Source organism: Balaenoptera musculus, chromosome 13 (genome assembly GCF_009873245.2).
Source record: "Balaenoptera musculus isolate JJ_BM4_2016_0621 chromosome 13, mBalMus1.pri.v3, whole genome shotgun sequence".
In the NCBI taxonomy this organism is placed as follows: domain Eukaryota; kingdom Metazoa; phylum Chordata; class Mammalia; order Artiodactyla; family Balaenopteridae; genus Balaenoptera; species Balaenoptera musculus.
The window spans coordinates 6,156,167-6,181,337 of record NC_045797.1 but is presented as its reverse complement, the minus strand read 5'-3'; the positions used below and the strand labels follow the sequence as shown (position 1 = coordinate 6,181,337).

General features: G+C 48.3%; 1 protein-coding gene across 11 annotated transcripts in view; it reads left to right on the top strand.

The window, feature by feature from the left end:
- Window positions 1–25,171, top strand: part of NPAS2 (neuronal PAS domain protein 2) — a 191,373-nt gene that overhangs the window by 143,687 nt on the left and 22,515 nt on the right. For 10 of the 11 annotated variants that reach the window (XM_036873516.1, XM_036873515.1, XM_036873507.1 and 7 more), the window contains 8 exons: window positions 1,472–1,592; window positions 2,589–2,702; window positions 13,857–13,975; window positions 14,719–14,801; window positions 15,555–15,661; window positions 18,506–18,653; window positions 21,189–21,273; window positions 24,382–24,523. In XM_036873516.1, coding sequence (XP_036729411.1) covers window positions 1,472–1,592; window positions 2,589–2,702; window positions 13,857–13,975; window positions 14,719–14,801; window positions 15,555–15,661; window positions 18,506–18,653; window positions 21,189–21,273; window positions 24,382–24,523 — 919 coding nt within the window. The remainder of the gene's footprint in view (window positions 1–1,471; window positions 1,593–2,588; window positions 2,703–13,856; window positions 13,976–14,718; window positions 14,802–15,554; window positions 15,662–18,505; window positions 18,654–21,188; window positions 21,274–24,381; window positions 24,524–25,171) is intronic. The other variant, XM_036873520.1, reaches the window with a different exon arrangement.

The following is a 25,171-nucleotide window of genomic DNA, read 5'->3' as shown; positions in this document are numbered from 1 at the left end:
ACTGAGGAGCTTAGGCGTCATCCCGGGAGCAGCGGGGAGCCAGCGAAAGTTTGTTTTTCTAAAATATTTCTTTTATATCGGGGTAGAGTTGATTTACGATGCTGTGTTAGTCGCAAGGTGGTGACTTGGTCTGACACGAGGCTGCTGGCGGAGAGCAAACTGGGCAGAGACGAAAGGTGATGTGGGAAGACCAGCTTGACCATTTCACTCCCCAGAGGAGATGATGGCCTGGACTAGGGTAGAGGCCAGAGGAAAAGAAGTGAATGGATCTGAGAGAGTCCGAGGGAGGAAAATCTCCCAGCACTGGGACACTGTTTGGATGTGAAGACGACAGGGAGAGGTCAAGGATGCCAGCTGGGTGTCGGGTATGGGCAGGTGACCGCTTGACAACACCACACGTGGGGACAGAAAACACAGCGGGGGGAGGAGATACTGAGGACATTGGGGGTGTATGTAGATCTGGGGTCCCCAGGTACATCTGGGAGGCGGATGGAATGTGAAGTCAGCACACCCAAGAGCGAGTTGCCTTGGCGTGCAAATGAAAGGGTGTGCACAGACCGTGTTTGAAGCTGTAGGAGGGGGTGAGTTTATTGAGGGATAGGGAAGTTCCTGTCTCCTCTCTCTCCCCACCGTGATCTCCAACCTGCACTGTCCAGTATGGGAGCCACCGGCCACATGTGGTGATGTAAATTTCAATTAAAATAATTAAAATTAAATACAATTAAAAATTCTGTCTTCAGGGACTTCCCTGGCAGTCCAGTGGTTAGGACTCGGTGCTTCCACTGTCGGGGCCCAGGTTCAATCCCTGATGGGGAAACTAAGAATCCTACAAGCTGTGCGGTGCGAAAAAAAAAAAAAAAAAAATTCTGTCTTCAGTCACACTAGCCCTGTTTCAGGTGCTCCGAAGCCTTGTGGCTGGTGGCTTCCCTAATGGCCCGTGCAGGTTACAGACCATCATCACAGACCGTTCTGTTGGATGACACTGAGTCTAGACTCCATTGTATTTATTTTGTGTCCACGGGTGCCCAGGTCCTCAGAAAAAAAGTACAGTTCCTTTGATTAGAGACCTTTAGAAGTAAACAGCCGTTTGCTGGCCTAGAGGTCGGAGAAGGAACCCATGGGCTCTTCAGGGGCCTTCATGTGTGTGGTTGGCCTCGAGCTGAGGCTCCACGCCAGCCATGCCGCCCCACAGAACACGGGGCTGTTGTCAGCACACGGGGCTCCGATGCGTGTTTGTCTGGCTTGAGTCTTAGTTCCTTCTCAGGCCCACAGGCAATAGCACGTTTGCATTTGAGCAGGTAAACCCTTTTAGATTACAATTCAAAATTACAGAGTCTTCACAGAAAGTCAGATCTGGAACTTCTCATTTCAGAAACCAGTTCTGAATTGTCACGAAGTTTCAGGTTTTGCTTTTGCTTTTATTTTTCGTCTTTGTGGAATGTGTGCCTTGGTTCTTTCTTTTCTTTTCCAGTCGGATGTCACGGATCAGAATTTGTTACGTTTCCTTCCAGAACAAGAACACTCAGAAGTCTACAAAATGCTTTCTTCCCATATGCTCGTGACGGACTCCCCCTCCCCAGAACACTTAAAATGTAAGTTTAACTTCACTGGTTTTACGAGATAGAAAGATGAGAATGTCACTTTTGAAAGGAGGTTAGAATGAATTAAGAAGGGAGGACTAATTTTAAAAATAATTTTCCTTGTGACTCAGAACATTTCCAAGATCCTTAGAGGTATATTTTAAGTTCAAAGCTAAAACCGGAGTTTGGAATATGTAAGACGTTGAACTTTTATGCGGAAAATTTTAAAGCACAGAGCTTAAGAATAATAACTTGTTTTGCATGGAATACAAGAGATCCCTTTTTTTTTTCCCCACATGAGAGCCTTTTAGTAATAAAGGGTACAAAAATAAGTGAATAATCTGCTTATTTTGGAGGACACTATGAGGCTAGATTTGTATTTATGATACTAAGTAACCAACTAAAAACTGAATAATTAGGTCAAAACTCCAAATTCTCTTTTGAGGCTTTCATCTGGTTATTTATATACATTTGCAGGTTTTATGGAATTTTAAAGTTTTTGTCAAAATTGGCAGCCTGGATAGAAAGCTGGTCTGGTCACTTAATGAAGCATGTATTTTGATGGCAGTAGCAAGGGTGCCTTGTACTTATTCAAGCCTTAGTCCATTTTCCGTGAATAATGTGTCCCATTGTACATCTGATTTTCCTTCAGAGCAAAGTGGAAAGATTAAATTAAAGAGAGCAGCTCTATCTGAGCAGCTTTATTTTAATATACAGTATGAAAACAACCAGAACTAATTAAGGCCGACAGAACCAACCGCAGACATCTGTGAGCAAATTAAGACTAATCGGGTCCGAGTATGGAATGCAAAACATCTGTAAACTACGGAGGGGAAAAACCTGTGTTGCAAAGGTTATAAAACCATGTCCGAAAGTCAGTCATAATGAGAGAAATAGCCCGGCCATGTGTTGACCAAACCCTGTGAGTTTCACAAGATGCGGCTTGTTTAGTCTAGAATCAGTGTAATGCTCTCATTCCGTTTCTCCTTTTTTCCTTTAATGGCCCAGCTGACAACGATTTAGAGTTTTATTGCCATCTTCTCAGAGGCAGCTTGAACCCAAAGGAATTTCCAACTTATGAATACATAAAATTTGTAGGAAATTTTCGCTCTTACAACAATGGTAAGCGTTCATTGTCGTATAATTGTGGCAGTGGCTTTTCTCACGCAAACGTGCACGTAGGGGCGGGAGGAAGGGGGAGCATATGTGCTTTCCATATTTGCATTTGGATTTCTGTGTTCCCAAGTGTGTTTTTTTGTGCTCCTAAATGGTATCTCCCATTCAGGAAGAACACGCATCCCCACCTGTTTATGCCAGCCCATGAAGTCCCACTGAGAGGCACCGTATTCATTTATTTATTTTCAGGCTAGTGGAATAGTTCTGTGCTGTGAGCAACAACTTACGGTTCATAAAGAACGGGTTCAGCCTACACACAGCCAAACAGGGCTTCACTGTCACATGAAGATCCCTAACCTTGGCTTCTGCATTTTTATCCTCCTTTTTACAGGCTGCTTTTTACAGCCTGTTTTCATAGCTCTACTCCACGGCCCTTCTGCTAAGTCTGGCCCTAATGCACAGGACATGGTCCTTTTATGAGGAGCCAGCCATCTCCATTAGATGAATTATCAGGCAGCATAAGCCAAGCAGTTAAATCTTGCTTTCTGAAATTACCCAGATAACTAATTGTCCAAGCCCAGGCTGCAACTCTCAAGCAGACTTCAACACTCCGTTTTACTTTTGACCCAGGCAAAATGGGGATGCAGGCCTGACGCCAGAGATTCAGAAACGCAAGTCCCAACACGCAGCCCCACTGGGGAGCCCGGCACAGAGTGGCCAGTCCTCAAAACCCAACACAAAACACCTAATTTTGAAAGCTCTAACGTTTCATAAAATAGCAAAGATGGGGCGGGGGGAACAGAACGAGGTGTTGACAGGGAATGGTAGAAAGAGAGAAGAGGGAAGGAGAAGAAATGGCAAAGGGAAACAAATACAGAAAGGAGAGCCCCGGGAAGGAGGGGGTGGGCCGGTGGGTGACACAAGGGAGTGGATATTGGCAGCTGACTTGTGCTGCTTCTCTTGCTGTTGTTTAACTCTGGACCCACGGTCCAGTCTATTACCCCCGTCGAATGAGTCCCGGAGTTTCCACTAGAAGCAGCCAAAGTAATGGCACTGAGTCCTAATGACGGTCCCTGTTGTATGTTATTTGCGTAAATATACATGCTTTGCTTAAGAGGCTCCAACTGTTTGCTAAATAGCATGATCCCCCAGGCCCAGTGTTCAGGGCTGATGCCTGGATGATGGGCTCCCTGGCCAACTCGGGGCCCTTTGCGGAAGCTCCCCACCTAGGGCTCGGGGTGCCCAACTGGTTGGGAGTGGTGGCAGGTCAGCCTTCCCAAGGGGGCCCCTAAATCTGGGCAAAGCGGGATGAAGCCAAGACCTGCCCGTGTCTAATCTGACTCATCTGAGAGGCTTTCCTGAACCTCATGAGACACGTGTGTAATGAACCACACAACTAAGTAAAGAAACTGACCTGAGGGGTACCTCGTGGAAAACTCAACGTGGTGCCTGCCCGGTGCTGTGGTTCCCTGGGTGAGGCAGCCTGTTACAATGCAGATTCTCAGATGCCCCTGGAAGATTCTAGTTCAGCACACCTGAGGGCGCGGCTGGGACTGAGCGGTTGGAAAAGAACCTAGGGGTTCTGATGCAAAGGGTCGTGGACTTTGAGAAACACTGCCCCATTGTACTACTACGTGGCATTCCATAGGAATTTTAATGACACTCCTCTTGCTTTATGGTGCCAGGCACCTCTATCCTTGAATTAATATAAGCAGTGGTTTGGAATTTGCTTAAAATGTGTCCCGTGGCCATAATGCCAGCTGCTGGGGTAGCAGCCTATCCCAGTTGGCCGCATGCAAGGAAGGGTCCCCAGAGTGCCGAGACTGTGGGAATCATGGGATGCTGCTCCCACGTGTCTCCGTGACAACAGCACACGCACTTAATGAAGGGTACCGGGTTGTGATTGGCTGGTGAGCAGCGTTATCCTGTGAATGTACATTTCCACGACTCTCATTAAGATGCTACTGAACGTGGCTTTGAAGCTTCCTGTCTTTTATCACGTTTTAGAGGATTTCAAGGAAATAGGCAGGCTTCATTGTGCATACCTGAGACTTTTTTTTTTTTTTTAACCAGCAAGGCTTTATTTTCACTTCAAGTTGAGACAATGTTTGTTTGCCTGAAAGAATGTGTGGAAGTTATGTGTGATTTTTTTTTTCTTGGTGGGGGGAACTGTTACTGCTATAAACACACAGCATTGAAAGTGGAAATTTTAAAACCAAGAGTTTAAAACCAGAGTGTCTTTGCAGAGCCTGCTAAACAAACCAAAGTTAGGGGAGCTTTCTTGAGACAAGAGTCTCCAAATGTAATTGTGGAAAAACTGAAATATAGTTCTCACTTGGATTAAAACAGCAAAAAATGTCAGACAAATGAATTTCTAAGATGGAACCCTATGAAGTCACCAACATTCAACCATTTTTGGCTGCTAAAGTAAGGTTTAACATAAGAAATCATTCAGATTTGATTCTGTAGGTTTATTTCTCAATAAACATGGAATGATGGGATCATAAAAATAGCTCACCTTAGGAGTGTTTCCTCAGTACCAGGCCCTGGGCTCAGTCCTGACACCGGTCGTCTCATTGAATTCTGGAGGCAATCTCATGAGATGGTGTTAATGGCATCATCCCATCTTTTTTTTTTCTTTAATTGAAGTATAGTTGATTTACAATGTTGTGTTAGTTTCAGGTGTACAGCACAGTGATTCAGTTTTTCTTTAATTAATTAATTTATTTATTTTTGGCTGCGTTGGGTCTTCATTTCTGTGCGAGGGCTTTCTCTAGTTGCGGCAAGCGGGGGCCACTCTTCATCGCGGTGCGCGGGCCTCTCACTGTCGTGGCCCCTCTTGTTGCGGGGCACAGGCTCCAGACGCGCAGGCTCAGTAGTTGTGGCTCACGGGCCCAGTTGCTCCGCGGCATGTGGGATCCTCCAGACCAGGGCCTGAACCCGTGTCCCCTGCATTGGCAGGGAGACTCTCAACCACTGCACCACCAGGAAAGCCCCTCAGTTTTATATATATATGTATATATACCTATATATGTATCTTTATGTGTATATATATGAATATATATTTTTTTCAGATTCTTTTCTCTTATAGGTTATTACAAAATATTGAGTATAATTCTCTGTGCTGTACAGTAGGTCCTGGTTGGTTATCTATTTTACATATAGTAGTGTGTATCTATTAATCCCGATCTCCTAATTTATCCTTCCCCCTCCCCCTTTCCTCTTTGGTAACCATAAGTTTGTTTGCTATGTCTGTGAGTCTGTTTCTGCTTTGTAAATAAGTTCATTTGTATTTTTTTTTAGATTCCACATATAAGTGATATCATATGATATTTGTCTTTCTCTGTTTGACTTCACTCAGTATGAGAATCTCTAGGTCCATCCATGTTGCTGCAAATGGCATTATTTCATTCTTTTTTATGGCTGAGTAGTATTCCATTGTGTAAATATACCACATCTTTGTTATCTAGTCATCTGTCAATGGACATTTAGGTTGCTTCCATGTCCTGGCTATTGTAAATAGTGCTGCTATGAAATTGGGGTGCATGTATCTTTTCAAATTATAGTTTTCTCCCGATACATGGCATCATTCCTTTTTTTTTTTGAATTTTTGAATTTTATTTATTTTTTTATACAGCAGGTTCTTATTAGTTGACTAATAAGACTGAGCCCAGAGCGCACTCCACGGAAGGGCCAGCACCTTCCTGGAGGGCTTCCGCCACTTCTGTGTCCCTAAATCCAAAGTGAAGATGAAATCCACTTTCGTACACACTGGGTAAACTGGAGTGTTACCTTCTGCTGCCCTGTGAGCTGTCTGCACAGGCAGGCCTCTGGAGCAGTGCTGAGTGGTCGGAGAAGTTGACCCCTGGCCTCCACTCACTCCCCACTGACCCCCTCCCACCTGGGGTCTCGGGGTGCTGGGAGGCCAGTGGCCCCCTTCCTGGTGTCTTCCCCAGGCCCCTCACTCGGGAGCCCCCCCCCAGAACTGTCCTTGACACCCTCTCCCAGCCTAGAGCTCATCTCACCAACCCATCTGATGGATAGATGGACCCCAGGCTGATAGGTGCTGGTTGCTACCCCAAACTTACATCCACGGGACCCCCTGGGCCGTAAGCCGAAAGGCTCCAGGTGAAATGTGTCGGCTGCAGGGCAGGGAAGAGAGGGTGGGACGGGGCCAGATAGGAGACGCTTACACCATGTAGACGAAGATGCCATCGGCTTCATCTGCTCGGATCCGTCTGGCCCTATGACCCTGGGAGGCCGGGGCAGGGGAGGGCAAAGCACCTTTGCCCTTGTTGACGGGCTTAAACCCTCTAATTGGATGTTTCCAGATTCACCCATCAATTGTGCCACCTTACCTCCCCCCCGCCCCCGACTCCTGGGCACTGGGACAAACGCACCAACCATTGCCTGAATACTTGAGCAAAATGGAATGTCCCTGCATCCGTATCCTCACGTCTTGGTCACTCCTTAGGACTCCATCATTTGCCACAGATGTTCTAGGGGAAGGGAGGGCAGACAGGACTTCCCATCTTTAACCTAGGTTTTTAATCAGTGTGCAGATGTATGTGTCAGGAAATGGGATGAGAAAGTAGTTTTCTTCGAATTGTTTCACTTCGGGACAGTTTCTGTCCTGCTCTGTGAGAAGCTTCCTGTAGGAATCGAAGCTGGGAAGTAGAATCACATGTCTCATCCTGTCCCCATAAAAAGCCCACTCTGACCCCAGCCATGTGGCCTGGAGCCCCGGGGTGGACCACTGGTCAGAGCAGCCCCTGGGCCACCTCTGCTCTGCCCACTGTTTCCAGAATAGAGTTGAAACAAAATTACTTTATTTGGGGCTATGTTTGTCTGCTAACAGATTTTTTTTTTAAGCTTTCGAATAAATACACCCCCAACCCAAGTCAGGTAGCCCCAGCCCTACAGTCTGATTGGGAAGGAACCGTCCAGATGATATTCAAAGGCATAAAGAACAGTCCTAAGAAGGGACAGCTTGAAGGGGTCCTAAGAAGCAGGTCCCCCCGTTCCTCAAAGAACTTGGCGTCTGGAAGTAGAGTGTCCTCTCTGTGAGCCGACCTCCGCCCCCAGACTTGTATTTAAGTGCGCATCTGACTGAAATCCAGAAAGCAGTATTTCAAAAGTGGCTGGTGTGGTTCCAGATAGGTCACCCTCAGCAAACATTCCGCTCTGGGCTTTCCAGAAACCACACGCCAGAGGCTAAAAGTTTCCCTGCCCTCATTTTACCTCCTCACCTCTAACCACGCAACCAGATTTGAAATGCTGGCAGAAGTGGACGCTTTCCAGCTTTCAACACTTGATGCCGTATGTTCTGTGGGATTTCTGTAGGCTGCCTCACTTTATGGCTTTGGGGTTTTTGTTTTTTTTCCTGAGCTGAACTAATTGAGACGTCTCAGTGAAGGGAACCAACGGCACGCCCACCAGACCTCGCTGGGAGTGGGGACGTGAGCTTCGCACAGAAGGACAGCTTCACGGAGGGAAGTCTGATCTGTCTGTCCCAGGCGCCCAAGAGTAAGAAGCGGAGTGTCCCTGCCACCCAGACGGCGATGCACGGCGTCCTTCTCCAGCAGCGGTCATCGCTGCCAGATTAGATTGCAAAGGAATCACGATCTAGAACAAATCGTTACCCAAGGGCATCGTCCCGCATGAGCATCTATTAAAATGGAGTGGTGAGGAATGGTCAGACCTTTATCAACCCCATCTTTCTGCTTGTTTCAGCCCGGGAGCAGGGAACTTTTGTCCGGGTTGTCCGATAATTGTGATAAAAATGTGCACAAGATATCCACTTGGAGGAGGGGACGAGGGCCTGTAGGAAGTTCACTCTCCTGAGCAGCCAGTAATCAGGCCCTGTGGGCACCGACCAGCTGGGGGAGATCTTATCTGTGCCCTCACAAGCTTCTGGCCCCGACAAATACTCATTTTAATTGACGAATGCCAGGGGAAAGAAGAAATTCAAGTAAGACATGTATTTTTCCATTAGGGTGATTTTTTTTTTTTTTTTCAGTCCAGCACATTGCAAACCCCCAGCTCCCCCGTGTGGCTCTCAGCCTTTCTCCGACATTGTTTTTTTCCAAATGCCAAACAGAACTGGCAGAAAGAAAAGAAGAACCATTTATTACCCCAGCAAGTTGGGTGGTGGCCCAGGCTAAAAACTGCACGGGATTATTTTGCTGCCACTCTCCTAAGAGCCCAGTCACCTGGCTGGCTTTTCACAACACACTGGGGGAAGGATACCGTGAAGAGAGAGAAAAAGAGTCTGGAAAGAGTGCGTAATTAGCCAGAGATGATTTCTCACGAAGGTGCAGAAAATTAACTTTTCCCTCCACATTCTAACACTCCATCCCAAACACTTTGGACATTTATCACAAATGAAATTCAGGGACTTTATTCCTCCTTTAACAAACCTCCTCATCGACTGTTTCACGTCTTCCCAGACACCTACCAGATTTGTTTTTCGTTTGTTCCAAGAAGTGCAGAGAAAGCTATTTGTCACTCTCCTTGTGGACTGTTAGTGTGTTTTCCTACAGCTGTTGGAACGAATTTATCCACAGGCCACCTCTGATCAGAATACTCCATTGTGTGGGCCTGATGGCTGAACCAGTGCTGAGGAGAAAAAGTTACCTCTTTCTCCATTTATTCCCAGTCTGTGCTGTTGGCTGACCTTCCCTGTCACCATCCCTGCCTCTCCCTCCATCTCTCCTGTCCCTTTGGAAGCACGTTCTCATACCCCCTGGGGTCTCCCTGCCCCCATGGTATCCTTATCTCCTCATCATGAGTGATTTGGGAGCTCACCTCTGTCATCAGGCAGACTTGGAAGCCAGCCCCGGGTGCCAGGTGAGACAGACCTCATCATTCTTATTCTCCAGAGAACCTTTGGGATCTCTCGGTTTTGGAATCCTAAGAATGCCAGCCCAAGGCAAAGTTCTTTCGGGATCTCAGAAATCAGAGGCTTCAGTGATGAACGATCTGGGAGTAAAGAAGGGAATCCATAACCCCGTAGACCCTTTTCACATCCTGCATCTCTCCAAGCACGAGGCCCACGACGGGCGCTTGACTGTTTTCCACCGAGTGGTGATGGCCGTGTGCTGGTTCACAGCAGGTTCGCAGCTCATCTCACCCAGGTGTCCTTCTGACCGGGGTTAATGCATCAGAGGGCAGTGAGTCAGCCTGAGCCTCAGTGGAACCAGAACCGTGTCCGTGGGCCACCCTCCCACTGTGCTCCAGCCACCGGCAGTACCAGGCTGGGCTGTGGAAGGGAAGCCACCTTGGGGTCTTAAGGTCTGCGCGTTGGTTGCTGGTGAGGATCAGAAGGTCTCTTCCCGAACTAGGCTTTAAGCTGTGAGGTGGAAGGTCACCTCGTGAGAGCATCATTCAGTAAACACATGTTGGACGCCTGCTGTGGGTAAGACGCCCACTCAGAACTGGAGACAGAAGCCTTGCCCCCGTTGCCGCGTGGAGAAGGCTAGCTCTTTAGCTTTGGGCAAGACAAGGTCACTTCTTCTTTTGGATACTATAGAAGCTATTTATTCACTATACACAGAACATGTCCCCTGTAAAATGTACATGTAAATCACTAAAAAGTATAGTTTGGTGAACATTTTCTCCATTCCAGAACATACTAAATCAGTTGGGAATAACGGCTCTCTGTCTGCCTCGAAATAATCTAATTATGGCACCCAGAGTCTCCTTTACATCTGATGCAAAGTTAAATACTTATTCTGGGGATTGTGTCCTAATACGTGTTTGAGGAGGGCAGAGGTAACAATTAAATATATCTCTAGTATATTGCGGTCCCCGCACTATAAATCAGTTTATTACAGTTTAAAACAGATCGTATTTCATTATTTGTATTAATGGGATGCAAACAAATACTGGATCCTTTTGCATGGCAAATAACCACAAAATTACTTATCTTTGATAGTATATTGGGTTGTTGTTTTTTTTATATTAGCACCATTTTAATTTATTTATTTTTGGCTGTATTGGGTCTTCGTTTCTGTGCGAGGGCTTTCTCTAGTTGTGGCGAGTGGGGGCCACTCTTCATCGCGGTGCGCGGGCCTCTCACCATCGCGGCCTCTCTTGTTGCGGAGCACAGGCTCCAGACGTGCAGGCTCAGTAATTGTGGCTCACGGGCCCAGTTGCTCCGCGGCATGTGGGATCTTCCCAGACCAGGGCTCGAACCCGTGTCCCCTGCATTGGCAGGCAGATTCTCAACCACTGCACCACCAGGGAAGCCCCTATATTGGGTTTTATAATTACACAAGATATAAATGTTGTAAAATATTGTTATGTTATTGTTACACCTGAAACAAAACAGTGAGGCCGCACTGTAGTGATTCACTAGGCTGTGCTCAGATCACTTTTGAGTAACTCTGGGGGGCAGGGATGGGGAGTGTATCAGTAGCAAGCATTCATCACTTTTGTTGGTTGTGAGTGCGGTGTGTGTGTGTGTGTGTGCGCGTGCGCGCGTGCACACGCATGCCTGTTGGGTGGCGGGGAAAGGAAAAGTCTGGAAGCAGTCAGAGATCTGATAAGATGGGGCTATGCTGCAATGAGTGGCTAATCCTTCTGAGAGGCTAGGGAGGCCAGTTGTAATTAGATCTATTTTTTTCTATGACTTAAATCGAAACAACTAATTAAATCCTTAATTAATGTTTTTAAACCACCTTGGGATAAGAAGTGCCAGAGAAGTTACTCTAAGTGTTCCCTATTACCAGGAGGTCCCAGGGCACAGCCTGCTCTCCTTGACTCTAGAATTTGTGAGAAGGCTCCTGCTGAGAGAACAAGTCATTTCAGACGCAACTGGCCAAAGGTTGAAAGTGTCCTCTTCCCCCTGGTTTTCCCCCAAGGTTTTCCCCTTGCCCTCTGTTAACAACTTTCAGCTTTGATTCACATTCGCCTTTGATCAAGCCTTCATCTGCTTCAGGTTTTGTGGAGGGAGAAGCTTGTTTAGAAGGAATTTGCTCAGTTCCAGGCCCCTCTGTTAAGTATCTGGCTTATCAAGTGCAGACTATAAGCAATCATGAAATTTCCCTCCTGGGTGCATTTCCATCTTTAAAGCCTTTGAAGTTATAAAAGGACTGGTAAAACCACCTTGGGAGACACCCAGGCCAATGGCAAGGTCTGCAAAACATCCACTTAATTTCCGTGATCTGAGGCTCTGCCCCTTGAAGAAGTGGTCAGGGGCTGGTGTTCCCAACCTTGTCCTCTTCACTGTAAATCACCGAGGAAGGCGCTTACTGACAGAGCACGTGAATTTAGCAGCCGAAAGGATCAAACCAGTTCATGGTTTAGAGACAGATTAAAGAGACGTTCTCTTAAATTCCTGGGAAGTCCTCAGATATTCACTTGGAAGGCCTTGCTATCCTGAAAGAGAGAATTTTATTAGGTTGTTTTCTGGCGGGAGATGTCTGTTAGATCCAAGCAGAGAGGATATTTTCACATCTGGGGTATTTTAAATGTCTTTCTTTTTATTACGCAGATGTTCACATCTGCAGGCCCTTCCCTTATGTGGACTTATTTTCCTTTCCCTTGATGACTTCCTTGGCTCGCCCTGCAAATTAATCTGTTGAAGCCAACAACTGACAGATGTAAACTCTCTCAGGCCCACGGTTTTTTATTTTACCCACTTTATATTCATGTTTGGAAACCTTTATTAGTATTTATGGGAATGCATTCAGAGACTATGTTTGGTAAAAAGAATTTATTCATGTTAGTGGGTAGAAGACCACTATAGATAGAAGACCCATTATAGATAGAATCACTTAGAAAGCTGTAAACATAGAAAACAAAAGATTACTGGAAAGCCAAAATCCAAAGAGAGTTGCGCAGATTTCATTTTAGAACGCAGTTAGTTTTCTGACGCTTTATATGTTCTCAGATTGGAAAACATAACTCTGTCTTAATCTACAAGTTCAGAAACGTACAGGATATAATCAAATACATTTTAAAAAGAAAGAGGTAGTATAGTTTATCTCGAATAATAATCCTCAACCCTGGCTGCACGTTAGTAAATCTGGCGGGCTTTTAAAAGTGCTGATACCTGGGCTTCACCCCGAGTTTCTGAATTAGCTGACCTGGGATGGGGGCAATCATGTCGAAGGTTCTGGGGAATCTGGAGAGAATTCAGTGAGTTTTCTCATACTGAACAGGGCTCTTTTTCCCACCTAGCAAACTCCACCTAAAACAGCAGAATATTTCTCTGGCCTGGAAGGTAAAGCAGTTTTTCACAGGCACCATGAAGACAGGTGTTCGGCTCCCAGGGAAACTGCTGCTAATGCCAAGTGGTACTTCCCCCAGGTCCCTGGGGACCTGGTCTCAGCATCATGGTAGGCAGGAGCCCAGAACAGCGCCCCCCTTGGGAGTCCCAAGACCTGGGTGGAGGCCCGGCTGCATCATTTCCACTCTGAGTCACCTCAGTTAATATACACAAGCTTCCTGGACCTCAGCATCCTCATTTGTGGAATAAGGGAAGTCACAGCTTCCCAGACTTGTAAGAATACGTAAGACACAGTGAGCAGGTTTTGTCACCTGTGCGGCGAGTTTTGTTGTGGACGCTGCATACCTGTTGGGGCCACCCTGAATCCTGAGTCCATCTCCTCAGTCAAGCCCCTGCATCAGCGTGGGCTCCCGGGGGGTGGGTAGATGGGGGGTTTCAGGACAGAAGCCCTTGAATCCCAAGTGGGCCGCTCCAGGGCCAGGGGCAGAGGCGGGGTCACCGTGTGTCAAGACCCGCGACTTCCCCTAGCCCATCAGTATCAGAAGCACCGCCTGACGATGCAGCTCGTCCTTCAGGCCCCTGGCTGATGTGCGCATCCAGGCCCTGCTGCAGCACGGGGCCAGCTGCTCAGCTGGCAGAGAATTCTTCCCGGCTCCGTAAGCGCCGTGGCTGCAGGACTGTGGCGGGGGGGGCGGGGGCAGAGCACCGTGCCGCTCACTCGAACTCCAGCTCTGTTTGGCCTGTGCGAGTTGCTTCCCAGCCTGAGCCTCGGCTTCCTGTGCAGTGGGGATGAGAGTAGCACCTAGGTCCCCGAGTCGCCATGAAAATGAGGTAGCTGATGGACCTGAGGCCTCTCAGTTAGTGCCCAGTGGGGGCTTGGCTCTGCACCAGCCAGGGCTGACCTGTGTCTCTTCCCCTCTGCCCAGCGCCCAGCCCCTCCTGTAACGGCTTTGACAGCGCCCTTTCGAGGCCCTGCCGAATGCCCCTGGGAAAGGAGGTCTGCTTCATTGCCACTGTTCGCCTGGCAACACCACAGTTCTTAAAGGCAAGTACCCGGAGAGAATTTATCATGCGGAGCGAGTACCACTGAGTCACACTGAGTGATGGGTAATTCATTGTCTTTCTGGGAAAGAATAAGATTTCAACGAGCTTGTCACCGACTCTGAGAATGTTAAATGTCTGGTTTCTGTATGGTGACATTCCCACAAGCTCTTTCCCCGAACTTTGGTTCCCTGCGAGCCATTTTGTTGGAAGGCAGCATGAATTGCTGGTCAGCCTGCAGAGATGCTCTTCTAGAACTCTGTAAGCCTCCCTACCCTTCACGTCCTTGTTGACACCACTCAGGGCAGGCAGAGGTAAAAACTGAGTCAAATTGAGGGCTGGCCTGTGGTCTCTTATCTGTGATTGCTTTCACATCAGAATTTAACATCATGAATTCAACATGAATTGCATGAATTCAGCATTGCAAATTCAACATTGCATGAATGCTGAGTTAAATTAGTAATTCAAATTCAGATGAAAAGCCATTTGCCACATGTTTACCACACGTCTAGATAATAGGAAGGGAGTGGTGTGACATTTTGGCTCTTAGGTATTTTTCCGCAGCTTGTGAAATAAATTTAGCATCATCTGATACCAAAATTAGCTACAGATGCGGAGTTGCAGTCCGACACAACTTGGAGACTTGCTCTAAACGATTTTAACTTCTGCTGCCGACCGTACATTCTTGAACGAACCGGGGGTGAGCATCTGGCACCCCGAGTAATATTTTTCTCCCTCTTAATACAGGAAATGTGCATCGTTGACAAACCTTTAGAGGAATTCACTTCAAGACATAGCTTGGAATGGAAATTTTTATTTCTGGATCACAGGTTTGTGAAAAGAAAAACATATTTGGGTTGGGTGCTTTTCAAGTGCTTGTTTCCATGAGCCAGGCTCTCCTTGGGGGAGGAAAGTCAGGCCTGGTCTCTGCAAGAAGGGCCCTCTGGCAGCGGGGAAACTGCTTCCCAGCCGGGGGCAGGAGGTTTCCCTCCACTGCATTTGCCCCCTCTGAGGATATGTCCTGGGTTTGGGTCAGAGCCTCTCAGGAGAGCCAGGCATCTCAGCCCGGGACATCTTCGGGATACTCTCACCCACCACCCCACTCGGGACCCTCTCCAGTTCCCATCAGGCAGGACCAGATGTGAGGGAAACTCTCATCTTATTTCTTTCACCACCCTTCGGTCCCTTTAACCCAATCTGCTTACTTTCTTTCGTGACATTTTTCACAGTTTAAGAACAAGAAATCTCCCCTTCCCACCCTTTGATTTTTTTTATTACACTTTGGGGTTGGGCTGACCCAATCTATAGCTGTTTTTAATTATTCAGTAGTGACAACATTTATGATTATCGGGGCCAGGTCAGGCCAAGGGAACTGAGTATCTAAATGCCAAAAAAATTTTGAGCACTTTGGAAAACACAGCCTCTCCGGTTTTGACCATTGCAAAATTATTTTCCTGCTCTTATTCTCGAGAAATGAGGCCCCCAGGTTGATCATTACACATGCAAACTGCCCCCTCGTCGGCCACCACGGCAAGCCCTGCGGTCCTTCCTCTCTGATGAATGACCCCCACTGTGCTCGGCAGAGCTCCTCCGATCATAGGATACCTGCCGTTTGAAGTTCTGGGAACCTCGGGCTATGATTACTACCACGTGGACGATCTGGAGCTCCTGGCCAGGTGCCACCAGCACCGTGAGTACCTCACGCCAGCCCCAGCCAGAGGGCCCCCCCACTCTCTCCCCGCAGCCCTGACAGCAGGACTCTTAGGCTTTGGAAGTCAACTTATTACTTGGTTTCTTCTGAGGTGGAGGACTTTGTCTTCTCGGAGATGATCTAGGAGTAGGTGGAGGTCCCTGTCTGGATTCCCCCATGTTTTGCTTTCACCTGGAGTTGACTTTGGTCTGTCTGCTTCCACCTCCAGCCCCTTCCCAGCACCCCTGAGATACGCAAGCTGTTTGATCTTAAGAAACTAAGGGGATGCCGCTCCGTGTTTTTTTCTAAGTTATTCAATACGTTTCAAAGACAAAATACCGAATTCGCCTAACTCTTCCTTAGTCGGCAGACATGTGTGGGTCACAAGCAACAGGTCAGATACTGAGCGAGGCCCACAACAGAAAGATGACCGGAATCTCCTTGCTGCCCTGCAGGAGCAAGGTTTGATGGAAAAGCACAGTGACTTGATGGGATGTTGGTGTCTGGAAGGGGCTGTGCACAGGGTATCGAGGGGCTCAGAGGAGGGTCCCTCACCCTGCTGGGGGACGGGGTCGGGGAAGGCGCTCTGCCACAGACCAGGGGAACACACTGGCGAAGGGATGGGGGGCGAGGCTCGTGGTGTGACGGAGGGGAAACCACAAGCACATCTGGGCTCTCACTTAGCAAGAGGGGTCAAGAATTCACCATTTAAAGCCATATTTTTGGTGCCAAGTTCTACCTTTGAGTTAGGAACATTTGTAGTAATACTGACCTACGGCTCCTGCCACACGGCTTGACCACCAACGCTGCGTTTTGCCAGATGCCCGTCTGTCGGACCCATGGTAATCTCGTTGACACAAGAACAGGCGTGAGTTCCATCAGGAGCCGCTCTTAGGTGTTAAGCCTCACCTTGAAAACGGTAACCCCTTGCTTCTCAAAGGTGGTCCTCGAGCAGAGCGTGGGTGTCAAAAGGAGTTTGTTAGACGTATAGATCCTCAGGTCCCCCGCCGCCAGGCCTATGGAATCAGAGCATCCATTTTAACAGGATCCCCTAGCGCTCCGGGGGCCCGAGAAATGTGAGAAGCACGGTTACTTCAAGCCGTTGGCTGCTTCTGACTCTTCCACGGGGGAAAGGCCACCCTGGGTGTAGAACTACCTTCAGTGTCTGAAGGACTGGGCAAGACACTCTCAGCTTGTTGGGCCCCTACCCTTACCCTCCCTGCCTTTTGAAGTTCCCTCCTTTTTGTTTTTTTGGTTTTTTTTTAAGCTTTAGAACATTTTATTAACAATTTTGATGATCAGGCCTTTTAAAATGACCTCAAGATATTAGTCTCCTAGGGAAACAGAACAAAGGTTTTTGACAAGGACAAACTATCCATTGAAGAGGTTTTTCTAGGCACCCTGGAAGACAGTAAACAGTATGATTCCTGTAAAATATCAGGACACTGTTTTCTAAGTACTCTGGGATATATTTTAGGTAGTCGAAAAAGTCCCTCTTCCTATTGTGTTGAGGAGAGACTGAAGGCATCTTGAGTTTAATAATCCAGTTGGATCTTCCTGTGAGTAACTTAGTTGTCTACCTGAGTCTCCAACTGTCCCCTTAGCAGTGTGTTGGTACAATCTTCATTTAATCATGTCTCAGGCTCAAAGAATTTAATACAAATATTATTTTATTGGTAGATTCAGTGCCTCCTTTTGTCACTTGAGTCTCCTAGTTAGGCTTTCTCTTGACCATTTGCATAAATAGGAGCTAAATTCCAGGCACTGAGGCAATAACACCCATGGGCTCTGCATAGCACGGGGAGATCAGCTTGGTGCTTTGCGACCACCTAGAGGGGTGGGATAGGGAGGGTGGGAGGGAGACGCAAGAGGCAGGGGATATGGGGATATATGTATATGTATAGCTAATTCACTTTGTTATACAGCAGAAACTAACACAACATTGTGAAGCAATTATACTCCAATAAAGATGTTAAAAAAAAAAAAAAAAAAAACCCAACTGCTGGGACTTCCCTGGTGGCACAGTGGAGAAGACTCCACGCTCCCAATGCAGGGGACCCGGGTTCGATCCCTGGTCAGGGAACTAGATCCCACGTGCGTGCCACAACTAAGAGTTCCCATGCCGCAACTAAGGAGCCCACCTGCCGCAACTAAGACCTGGTGCGTCCAAATAAATAAATAAAAACAATAAAGCCCAACTGCTCCTCTTCCTGGGACCCATGGCCCAGCTTTCTGCCCTGCCCGGGCTTAAACCAGCAGCATCCGTGTGTGCTGGGCGCCCCCAGGGAAGCCGGAAGAGACTTGACCGGAGGGGCTCCACGCAGCCCTGCACGGCGGAGCCGGGGTGGAAGGCGCCTGTGGCCAGTTCTCTATTTGGAACCGCGTAGAAGGAGGCTACACGGCAGATTGGCAGCCACGGGATGTGTCCAGAGGCCGCTGGCTGGCATGTCTATTTTCAGTCTAGTTCTCCCAGCGTCTGGATGGTCTTTCCCACGCTGGGCTCCTGCAGCTCCGAAGGCAGCTCCCCCTGCAGCAAGAGGATGAGCACCAGGAAAGCCAGGGCCTCTCTTTAATTAAATTCCAGTTGGAGGATCTGCCCTGATTTAAGGCTCTCTTAAGCCTTTGAGCATTTGGGAAAGCAGGCAAATCATTCCTCCGTTGTTTCAGAATTCATTACCATTTACCGTGACCTTGATAATGACTTAAAATCCGTCACAACTGGGGAAGGGACCAATGTGTGGCACTGTCTTTTTGAAAGCTGGTGTTTTTCACAGTAACTTTGGGGCAAAAGGATCATTTTCATCTTAACGTTGGTGATATGCGGACTCCGTCTTCTCTTCACAGTGATGCAGTTTGGCAAAGGCAAGTCGTGTTGCTACCGGTTTCTGACGAAAGGCCAGCAGTGGATTTGGCTGCAGACTCACTACTACATCACCTACCACCAGTGGAACTCCAAGCCCGAGTTCATCGTGTGCACGCACTCAGTGGTCAGGTGCGGGCAGGGGGCTGGGAGGGTGGGCCCGGCCCCCGGCAGCTCCGTCAGAGCCCCGTCACCCTCAGTGGACCCCGTTTCTCAGGAGCGAGCCCCGGGCTTGAATTCTTCAGCGGGGCCTGGGCTGTGCTCTGCAGTGGACGGGATAATCCGCAGAGCTCAGATCCCTTCCGGCTCCACACCCAGCCCTGTTCTCCCAGGGCTGAGACTTCCTCCCAGCGTCCCGTCAGGCCCCTCTGAAAAGCCTTATTGAGCTCTTCCAGGCGGCCAGGTTGTTCCTTAGTAAGTTACTGCTTCAGTGACCTACTTACAGATTTTCCCCTCATCTCCATCCGGCCCCCAGCCTTCCCTTGTCGCTGTTTGGAGAAGAAGATTAAAATTTTGCCTCTAAATAACTCAGAGACATTGTCCCCTTTCTTTTGAACACTTTAAAAAAACCCTGCTGGCAACCGAGGCAGGGTTGGTACAAGAGCCAGGCTGCCGGTGGGAGAGGGTTCCTGGCGGTCCCGTGGCCTCGGGGGCGCCCCCAGCCCAGCGTGGGTGGGCGGGGCTTCCAAGGGAGGCAGCACACCGGCGTTCCCTGGGCGCTGCCGTGCGGGTCGCAGTCCCTCCCGAAGGTAAAGGAGAGGTGCTCTTTGGGGGTTTCCCAACTACAAAAATTTTAAGAACGTAAATCGGTTTTAAACTGGTCTAGAGGAGAGCATTGGAGGAGAGCAAAGAAAGAAAGGTTAGAAGGACTGCATTTCATATATGTACATAACAGATAGATGATAGATAACAGATAGATGATAGATGGAGAGATACATATACATACCTACTGCATTATATACATGTACTTAAGAGGTGGATGATTGATAGCAGATAATGGGTAGGTAGGTAGGTGGAGAGATGGATTGATGGATAGATAATAGATAAATAGATAATGGATGGATAGATAGATAATATATGGATAGATAGATAATATATGGATAGATAGATAATATTTGGATAGATAGATGATAGGTGAATAGATAGATAATAGATGGATAGATAGATGGATGGATAGATAGATAATAGATGGATGGATGGATAGATAATAGATGATGGATGGATAGATAATAGATGGATAGATGGTGGATAGATAATAGATGGATAGATGATGGATGGATAGATAATAGATGATGGATGGATAGATGGATAGATAGATAATAGATGGATAGATAGGTAGATAATAGATACATGGATAGAGATAATAGATGATGGATGGGTGGATAGATAATAGATGGATAGATAATGGATAGGTAGATAGATAGAAAATAGATACGTGGATAGATAGATAACAGATGATGGATGGATGGATAGATAGATAATAGATGGATATATGATCGATGGATAGATAATAGATGATGGATGAATGGATAGATAGATAATAGATGGATAGATAGGTAGATAATAGATACATGGATAGATAGATAATAGATGATGGATGGATAGATAGGTAGATAATGGATGAATAATACTATCCATACACACACGCACGTGCACACACACACAAGTAAATCCCTCTTCTTTAGTAAGTGGGGAAAGAGGAGAGATAAGAAACACAGGTATTTCTTGGCCAGTGACCATGACCATCACATTGCGCACCCACTCTCAGGGACCTGATCCTGGCTTCCCAGCCTACCCTGGGCACGTCAGCAGCCACTGGTTTCTGATTCCATGGCCAGTCCCCCCTCTCTGCCTGGCCCTTTGCCAGAGGGTCCCTTTGCCCCCAGGGAAGGCTGGACATCATCAGCACCTTTCTCCTCAGATCTGCCCTTGACCCTGTTCTTCCTCTCCATCTTCTGCCTCCCAGATCCCAGATTTTCAGAGAAAGTAGGGAGTGACCTAGTGAGTAAACGAGGTCACAAGCATTCTATAAGCCCAAGAGCCACTGCCACTCCCCAAGACCCCTCGCCCAGCCTGCGTCTCCACACACGAGGCAAAAGCCACAGCTGAGTCACTCAGCCATCACCGCGTTGAACTGATTTACCCATGCTATTCAAAAAGTGGGTCCATAGACTAATCGACAGTCTGGGTCTGGTTAGTTCTAGGTTTGGTCGAAAGAAAGCGTCCGACAGTTTCGTAGTCTGTAATTACTAAAAAAAGTTACGTGTCACTTCCTCCTATGCATCGTCCAAACTGAGTAGGTCTTAAGAAAGTCTTCTAATTATTTGAAGGCTGAGGCTCATTCTATAGAGGAAAAGAGGTTTCTAAAGACAATTATGTTTGGGGGTTTCGGGGTGAGGGTGGGTAGAGATCAGTAAAGGAGAAGGAAATAAAAACATCCTGGAAAGGAAGATAATTCTGAATGTCACAGTGGAAGTGACTGCAGTGGAATTTAGGCCCAGAAAGAAACTCCATCCTCAAACAAGTAACAGGGCTAACCTCCTTGCTGGTGGCTGTTCTGGGAGGGGTATCACGCAGGGAACCTGGACCTGTCACACTAGCCCTCTTTGCTGGTGTCGTCCTGGAAGGTCCCCCCCTCCAGCTGTGGTCTCTTGATTTCCTGAGCAGTTACGCGGAGGTCCGGGTGGAAAGAAGGCAAGAGCTGGCCCTGGAGGACCCGCTTCTGGAGACCGTCCACCCTTCGGCACTGAAGGTATTGTGATGCCCAGCAGAGGTTAAAGGCAAAGTCTGGCTAAGTAGAATCTTCCATGAGTTGTGATCATACAGACAGTCATCCTAAAAATGGCAGGTCGTATTTATTGAGCTCTTGCTATGTTCCCAGTACTGTTCAATGTAATTTTGGGGTATTGGCCTATTTGCCCCTTGTGAGGTTCCTGTGAGGCGGGCACCGTTACTGTCCTTCTTCAGGTGAGACAGCAGCACACAGAGGATGTAGCTAACGTACCCAAAGCCACCGAGGCTGGGAACTCACAGAGCTGTGCAAGAAACAGCCTCTGGACTCAGAGCAGGGTTCGGCACTTTCCAGCCTTACAAGAACGGCTGTGCAGGCACACCTCAGAGATACCGTGGGTTCCGGACCACCGCAATAAAATGAATGTCGCAGTAAAGCGAGTCACACAACTTTTTTTTGGTTTCCCAGTGCATATAAAAGATCTGTTTACACTATACTGTAGCCTATTAAGTGTGCAATAGTATTAGGTTTTTTAAAATGGTACATACCTTAATTTTAAAATACTTCATTGCTTAAAAAATGCTAAGCATCATCTGACAAGGCAGGGGTGCCACAAACCTTCCATTCGTACAAAATCACACTCCCTGCGAAGTGTGATAAAGTGAAACGCGATAAAACAAGGTCTGCCTGTAGTACGTCCACTTTGTGTCTGTCCCACAGATGAAAAGTTGGGGGTTACTCCATCGTCCCATCGAGGCAGGGAATAGTCTGAGTGCCCTGCCCTCCCCTTAGCCTAAGGCTGATACTCTGCCTACAACAGAGCGTCCCACAAGCACGCTGCCCCTCGCACACCCTCTGTGGCTTCACTGACAGGGCGTACTTTCCATTTCTGTGTCTGGGGCTCTGAGTTGACAGCCTTGTTGGAGCCAGCTTTGCACCAGGGAGCTCTGAGAGTTGTGGGGAGGTGTTTCTCTTCCCAAAGCCCAGACCTCCTTCCTCGTCCAGCCTGAGCTCTCTGGACCCCTCTGGCCAGGTTGCCCCCGTCTCTGCTCCTGGCGTGTCAGACAACTGGAAGGGAACTTGCAAGTAGACGAGAGCTCTGTTTCTCAAAGGTCATTCTTCAAGCAAACACAAATGTTGGGAGAAAAAGAGAGAAAGCAAGGAAGGGAGAGTTGGATTTCATCAAAGCTAAGAAGCCATCAATTGTAAGGTCTACCATTATTTCATCTCCACTGAGAAAGAGAAAATGCTGCCAATCGGTGAAGTCAGGATTTCTTATCATTAGTTGAAGGACACATCCCAACTTCAGATATGTCACAATGTGAGAGGGAAAGGGCCTCTTAGAACTGATGAGATAGGGTTCAAGTTCCAGCCTGCCCGTGACCTAGAATCCAGAGTCTCTGGCCAGAAACTGACGCAGCAGCAGTGGTCCAACAAAAGCATCTCTGGTCCATTGAGAACTCAGTTGGGAAGAGGGAGAAATCCCCTTTAAAGACCAGACAGCAGTCGCATCTTTGCTGAGCCTCCCCTGCTGGCAGGCTACGTGGTGATGTGTCGTACAGTGATTCATCACCAGCACACTGATGCGACACCTCTGTCATCGTTTATGGATGTGTTTATTACCCAGCTCTGTCCATTAATGCATCATGTATCACGTCCAAGGGTGGAATTAAGCTGTTAATAGGCAGGTGTTAGACACACCATACACCACAGCTGAAGATCGGGCAGAGTGTGTATCATCCAGTCGGAAGTTGATTATTGAGGTTTCCGATCCTTTGGGAATATTACAGCCCAACGGAACTTCTCATCAACCTGCACTTATGTATAAGCACACAAATACAATCTCAGGCTGCCAGATTAAGAAGCCCCTTTTAAAGGAAAAGCTCCAGGACCATGCTTTTCAAACTCTCAGCGGTAATGGACCATTTGGTTTTTTAATTTCAAACCTGTCACTGATGGACGCTTTTTAAAAATGCAGATTCCCCTGCTTGGATGGGATGTGTGGCTATGTCAGATGGCTATAGAAGTTTCTCAGCTCCTACTCTCACTTCCTGTACTTACTTCTCTGCTGACCAGGAGCATGCAATTCGCCAACGGCCATGGGCCAGGGACCCCACTCTAAGGGGTGTGATCTGGGGGAGACAGTGACCAAGCAACAGGACCTCAAAATGGACATTTAGCACAGCAAACCCAGGCACATCCTGCGTTTCTGTTTTGCACAAAGGCCCGTAGGTCTCGCAGCAATCATTTCAGCCGTACTCGGGCACACGCGGTGTCCACCCTCCCTGGAGCCACGACTCAAAATACAGAGCAGCCGTGTAGAGTCACACACAGAGATTTAAGAACTGAGACCAGGAGACATCAAGCAGCCCAGGAATCTCGCCATCCTTCTGAGACCAGGTAGAAGCCTAGCCCAGGAGAGTAAGCATTATGTTTCTTCTTTAGCTTAAAAATCATTATAATCCCTGTTTTCATAGGCTTATGACACCTACCCCAGTGCAGGATGGAAAGATGGTTCCTCAGGGTTGGCACGTCACAGCCGCTTTCTCACCATTCTGTGCTCAAGGCAAAGGCATCCTGGGGGCCCAGCATCAGTTGGGATCCAGGGGTCAAGAACTGGAGACCATTGGCCCTTTGCCTGTTCTCTACTCGGGGGCCCTGAGGTTGCAGAGGAAGAGAGAGTGGGGAGATAGTGTCCAGAAGAGTCCAAAGGCGTTTGTTTCATGGGAGTATTAATAATCCAGTACCACCAACAACCTTATTTCTAGAACCGGCCTCTCCACCCGCTTCCGGGAAAGCCAAGATTCTGGGCATGAGGTGACAATTTTAAGGAAAAGAGAAAATGCCAAATCCCTTACGAAAATCTAAACTATCAAACTACAAGGCGAGAAAGTATAATAAACACTGCTTACAGGCTACCAGCCTCTCAAAGATGCTAGATTACATCTTTGTATAAACAGTCCACCCAAATGTGTTTGGAATTATCTCCAAACAGGTACAGTATTTCTCTCAATACTCTTCAAAGTTTCCTAAATATTTAGAGAACAACTGAAGTCACCTAATTCATTGCCATGATCTCGATGCTGCAATGTGGAACTCTGTGTGCGTGTGTGTGTGTGTGTGTTTCAGCACAAGGGCTCCAGCCTGGAAGCTCCGCAGCACTTTAACGCACTCAACGTGGGCGCCTCGGGCCTTAACACCAGCCACTCACCATCGGCGTCCTCAAGAAGTTCCCACAAATCCTCGCGCACGGCTGTGTCCGAACCCCCCTGTGAGTGTGACACCGCGGAGGGAGGGGGTGGGCGCCTGTTGGGCTGGGGTGGTGGGGGGTATACAGAGAGTCCCACGAGGGGCCCCCGAACTTGAGGAGAGGCAGGGCAGTCCGTGGTCTGAAGCAGAAGTTGCCATTCGGTTCCCGCGCCTTCGCTTCTATCCCACTGGTCTCCTCCCCTCCCCGCCCCGGCTCTACTGGTCTCCTCCCCTCCCCTCCCCGCCCCGTCTCCACTGGTCTCCTTCCCCCCCCTGCCCCGTCTCCACTGGTCTCTTCCCCCCCTGCCCCGGCTCCACTGGTCTCTTCCCCCCCCCCCCCGCCCCGTCTCCACTGGTCTCTTCCCCCCCTGCCCCGTCTCCACTGGTCTTCTTCCCCTCCTGCCCCGTCTCCACTGGTCTCTTCCCCCCCCTGCCCCATCTCCACTGGTCTCTTCCCCCCCTGCCCCGTCTCCACTGGTCTCTTCCCCCCCTGCCCCGGCTCCACTGGTCTCTCCCCCCCCCCCGCCCCATCTCCACTGGTCTCTTCCCCCCCTGCCCCATCTCCACTGGTCTCTTTCCCCCCCCCCGCCCCATCTCCACTGGTCTCTTCCCCCCCCCGCCCCCCGCCCCGGCTCCACACTCTGGTTCCTCCACTGGCACACGCAGCCGA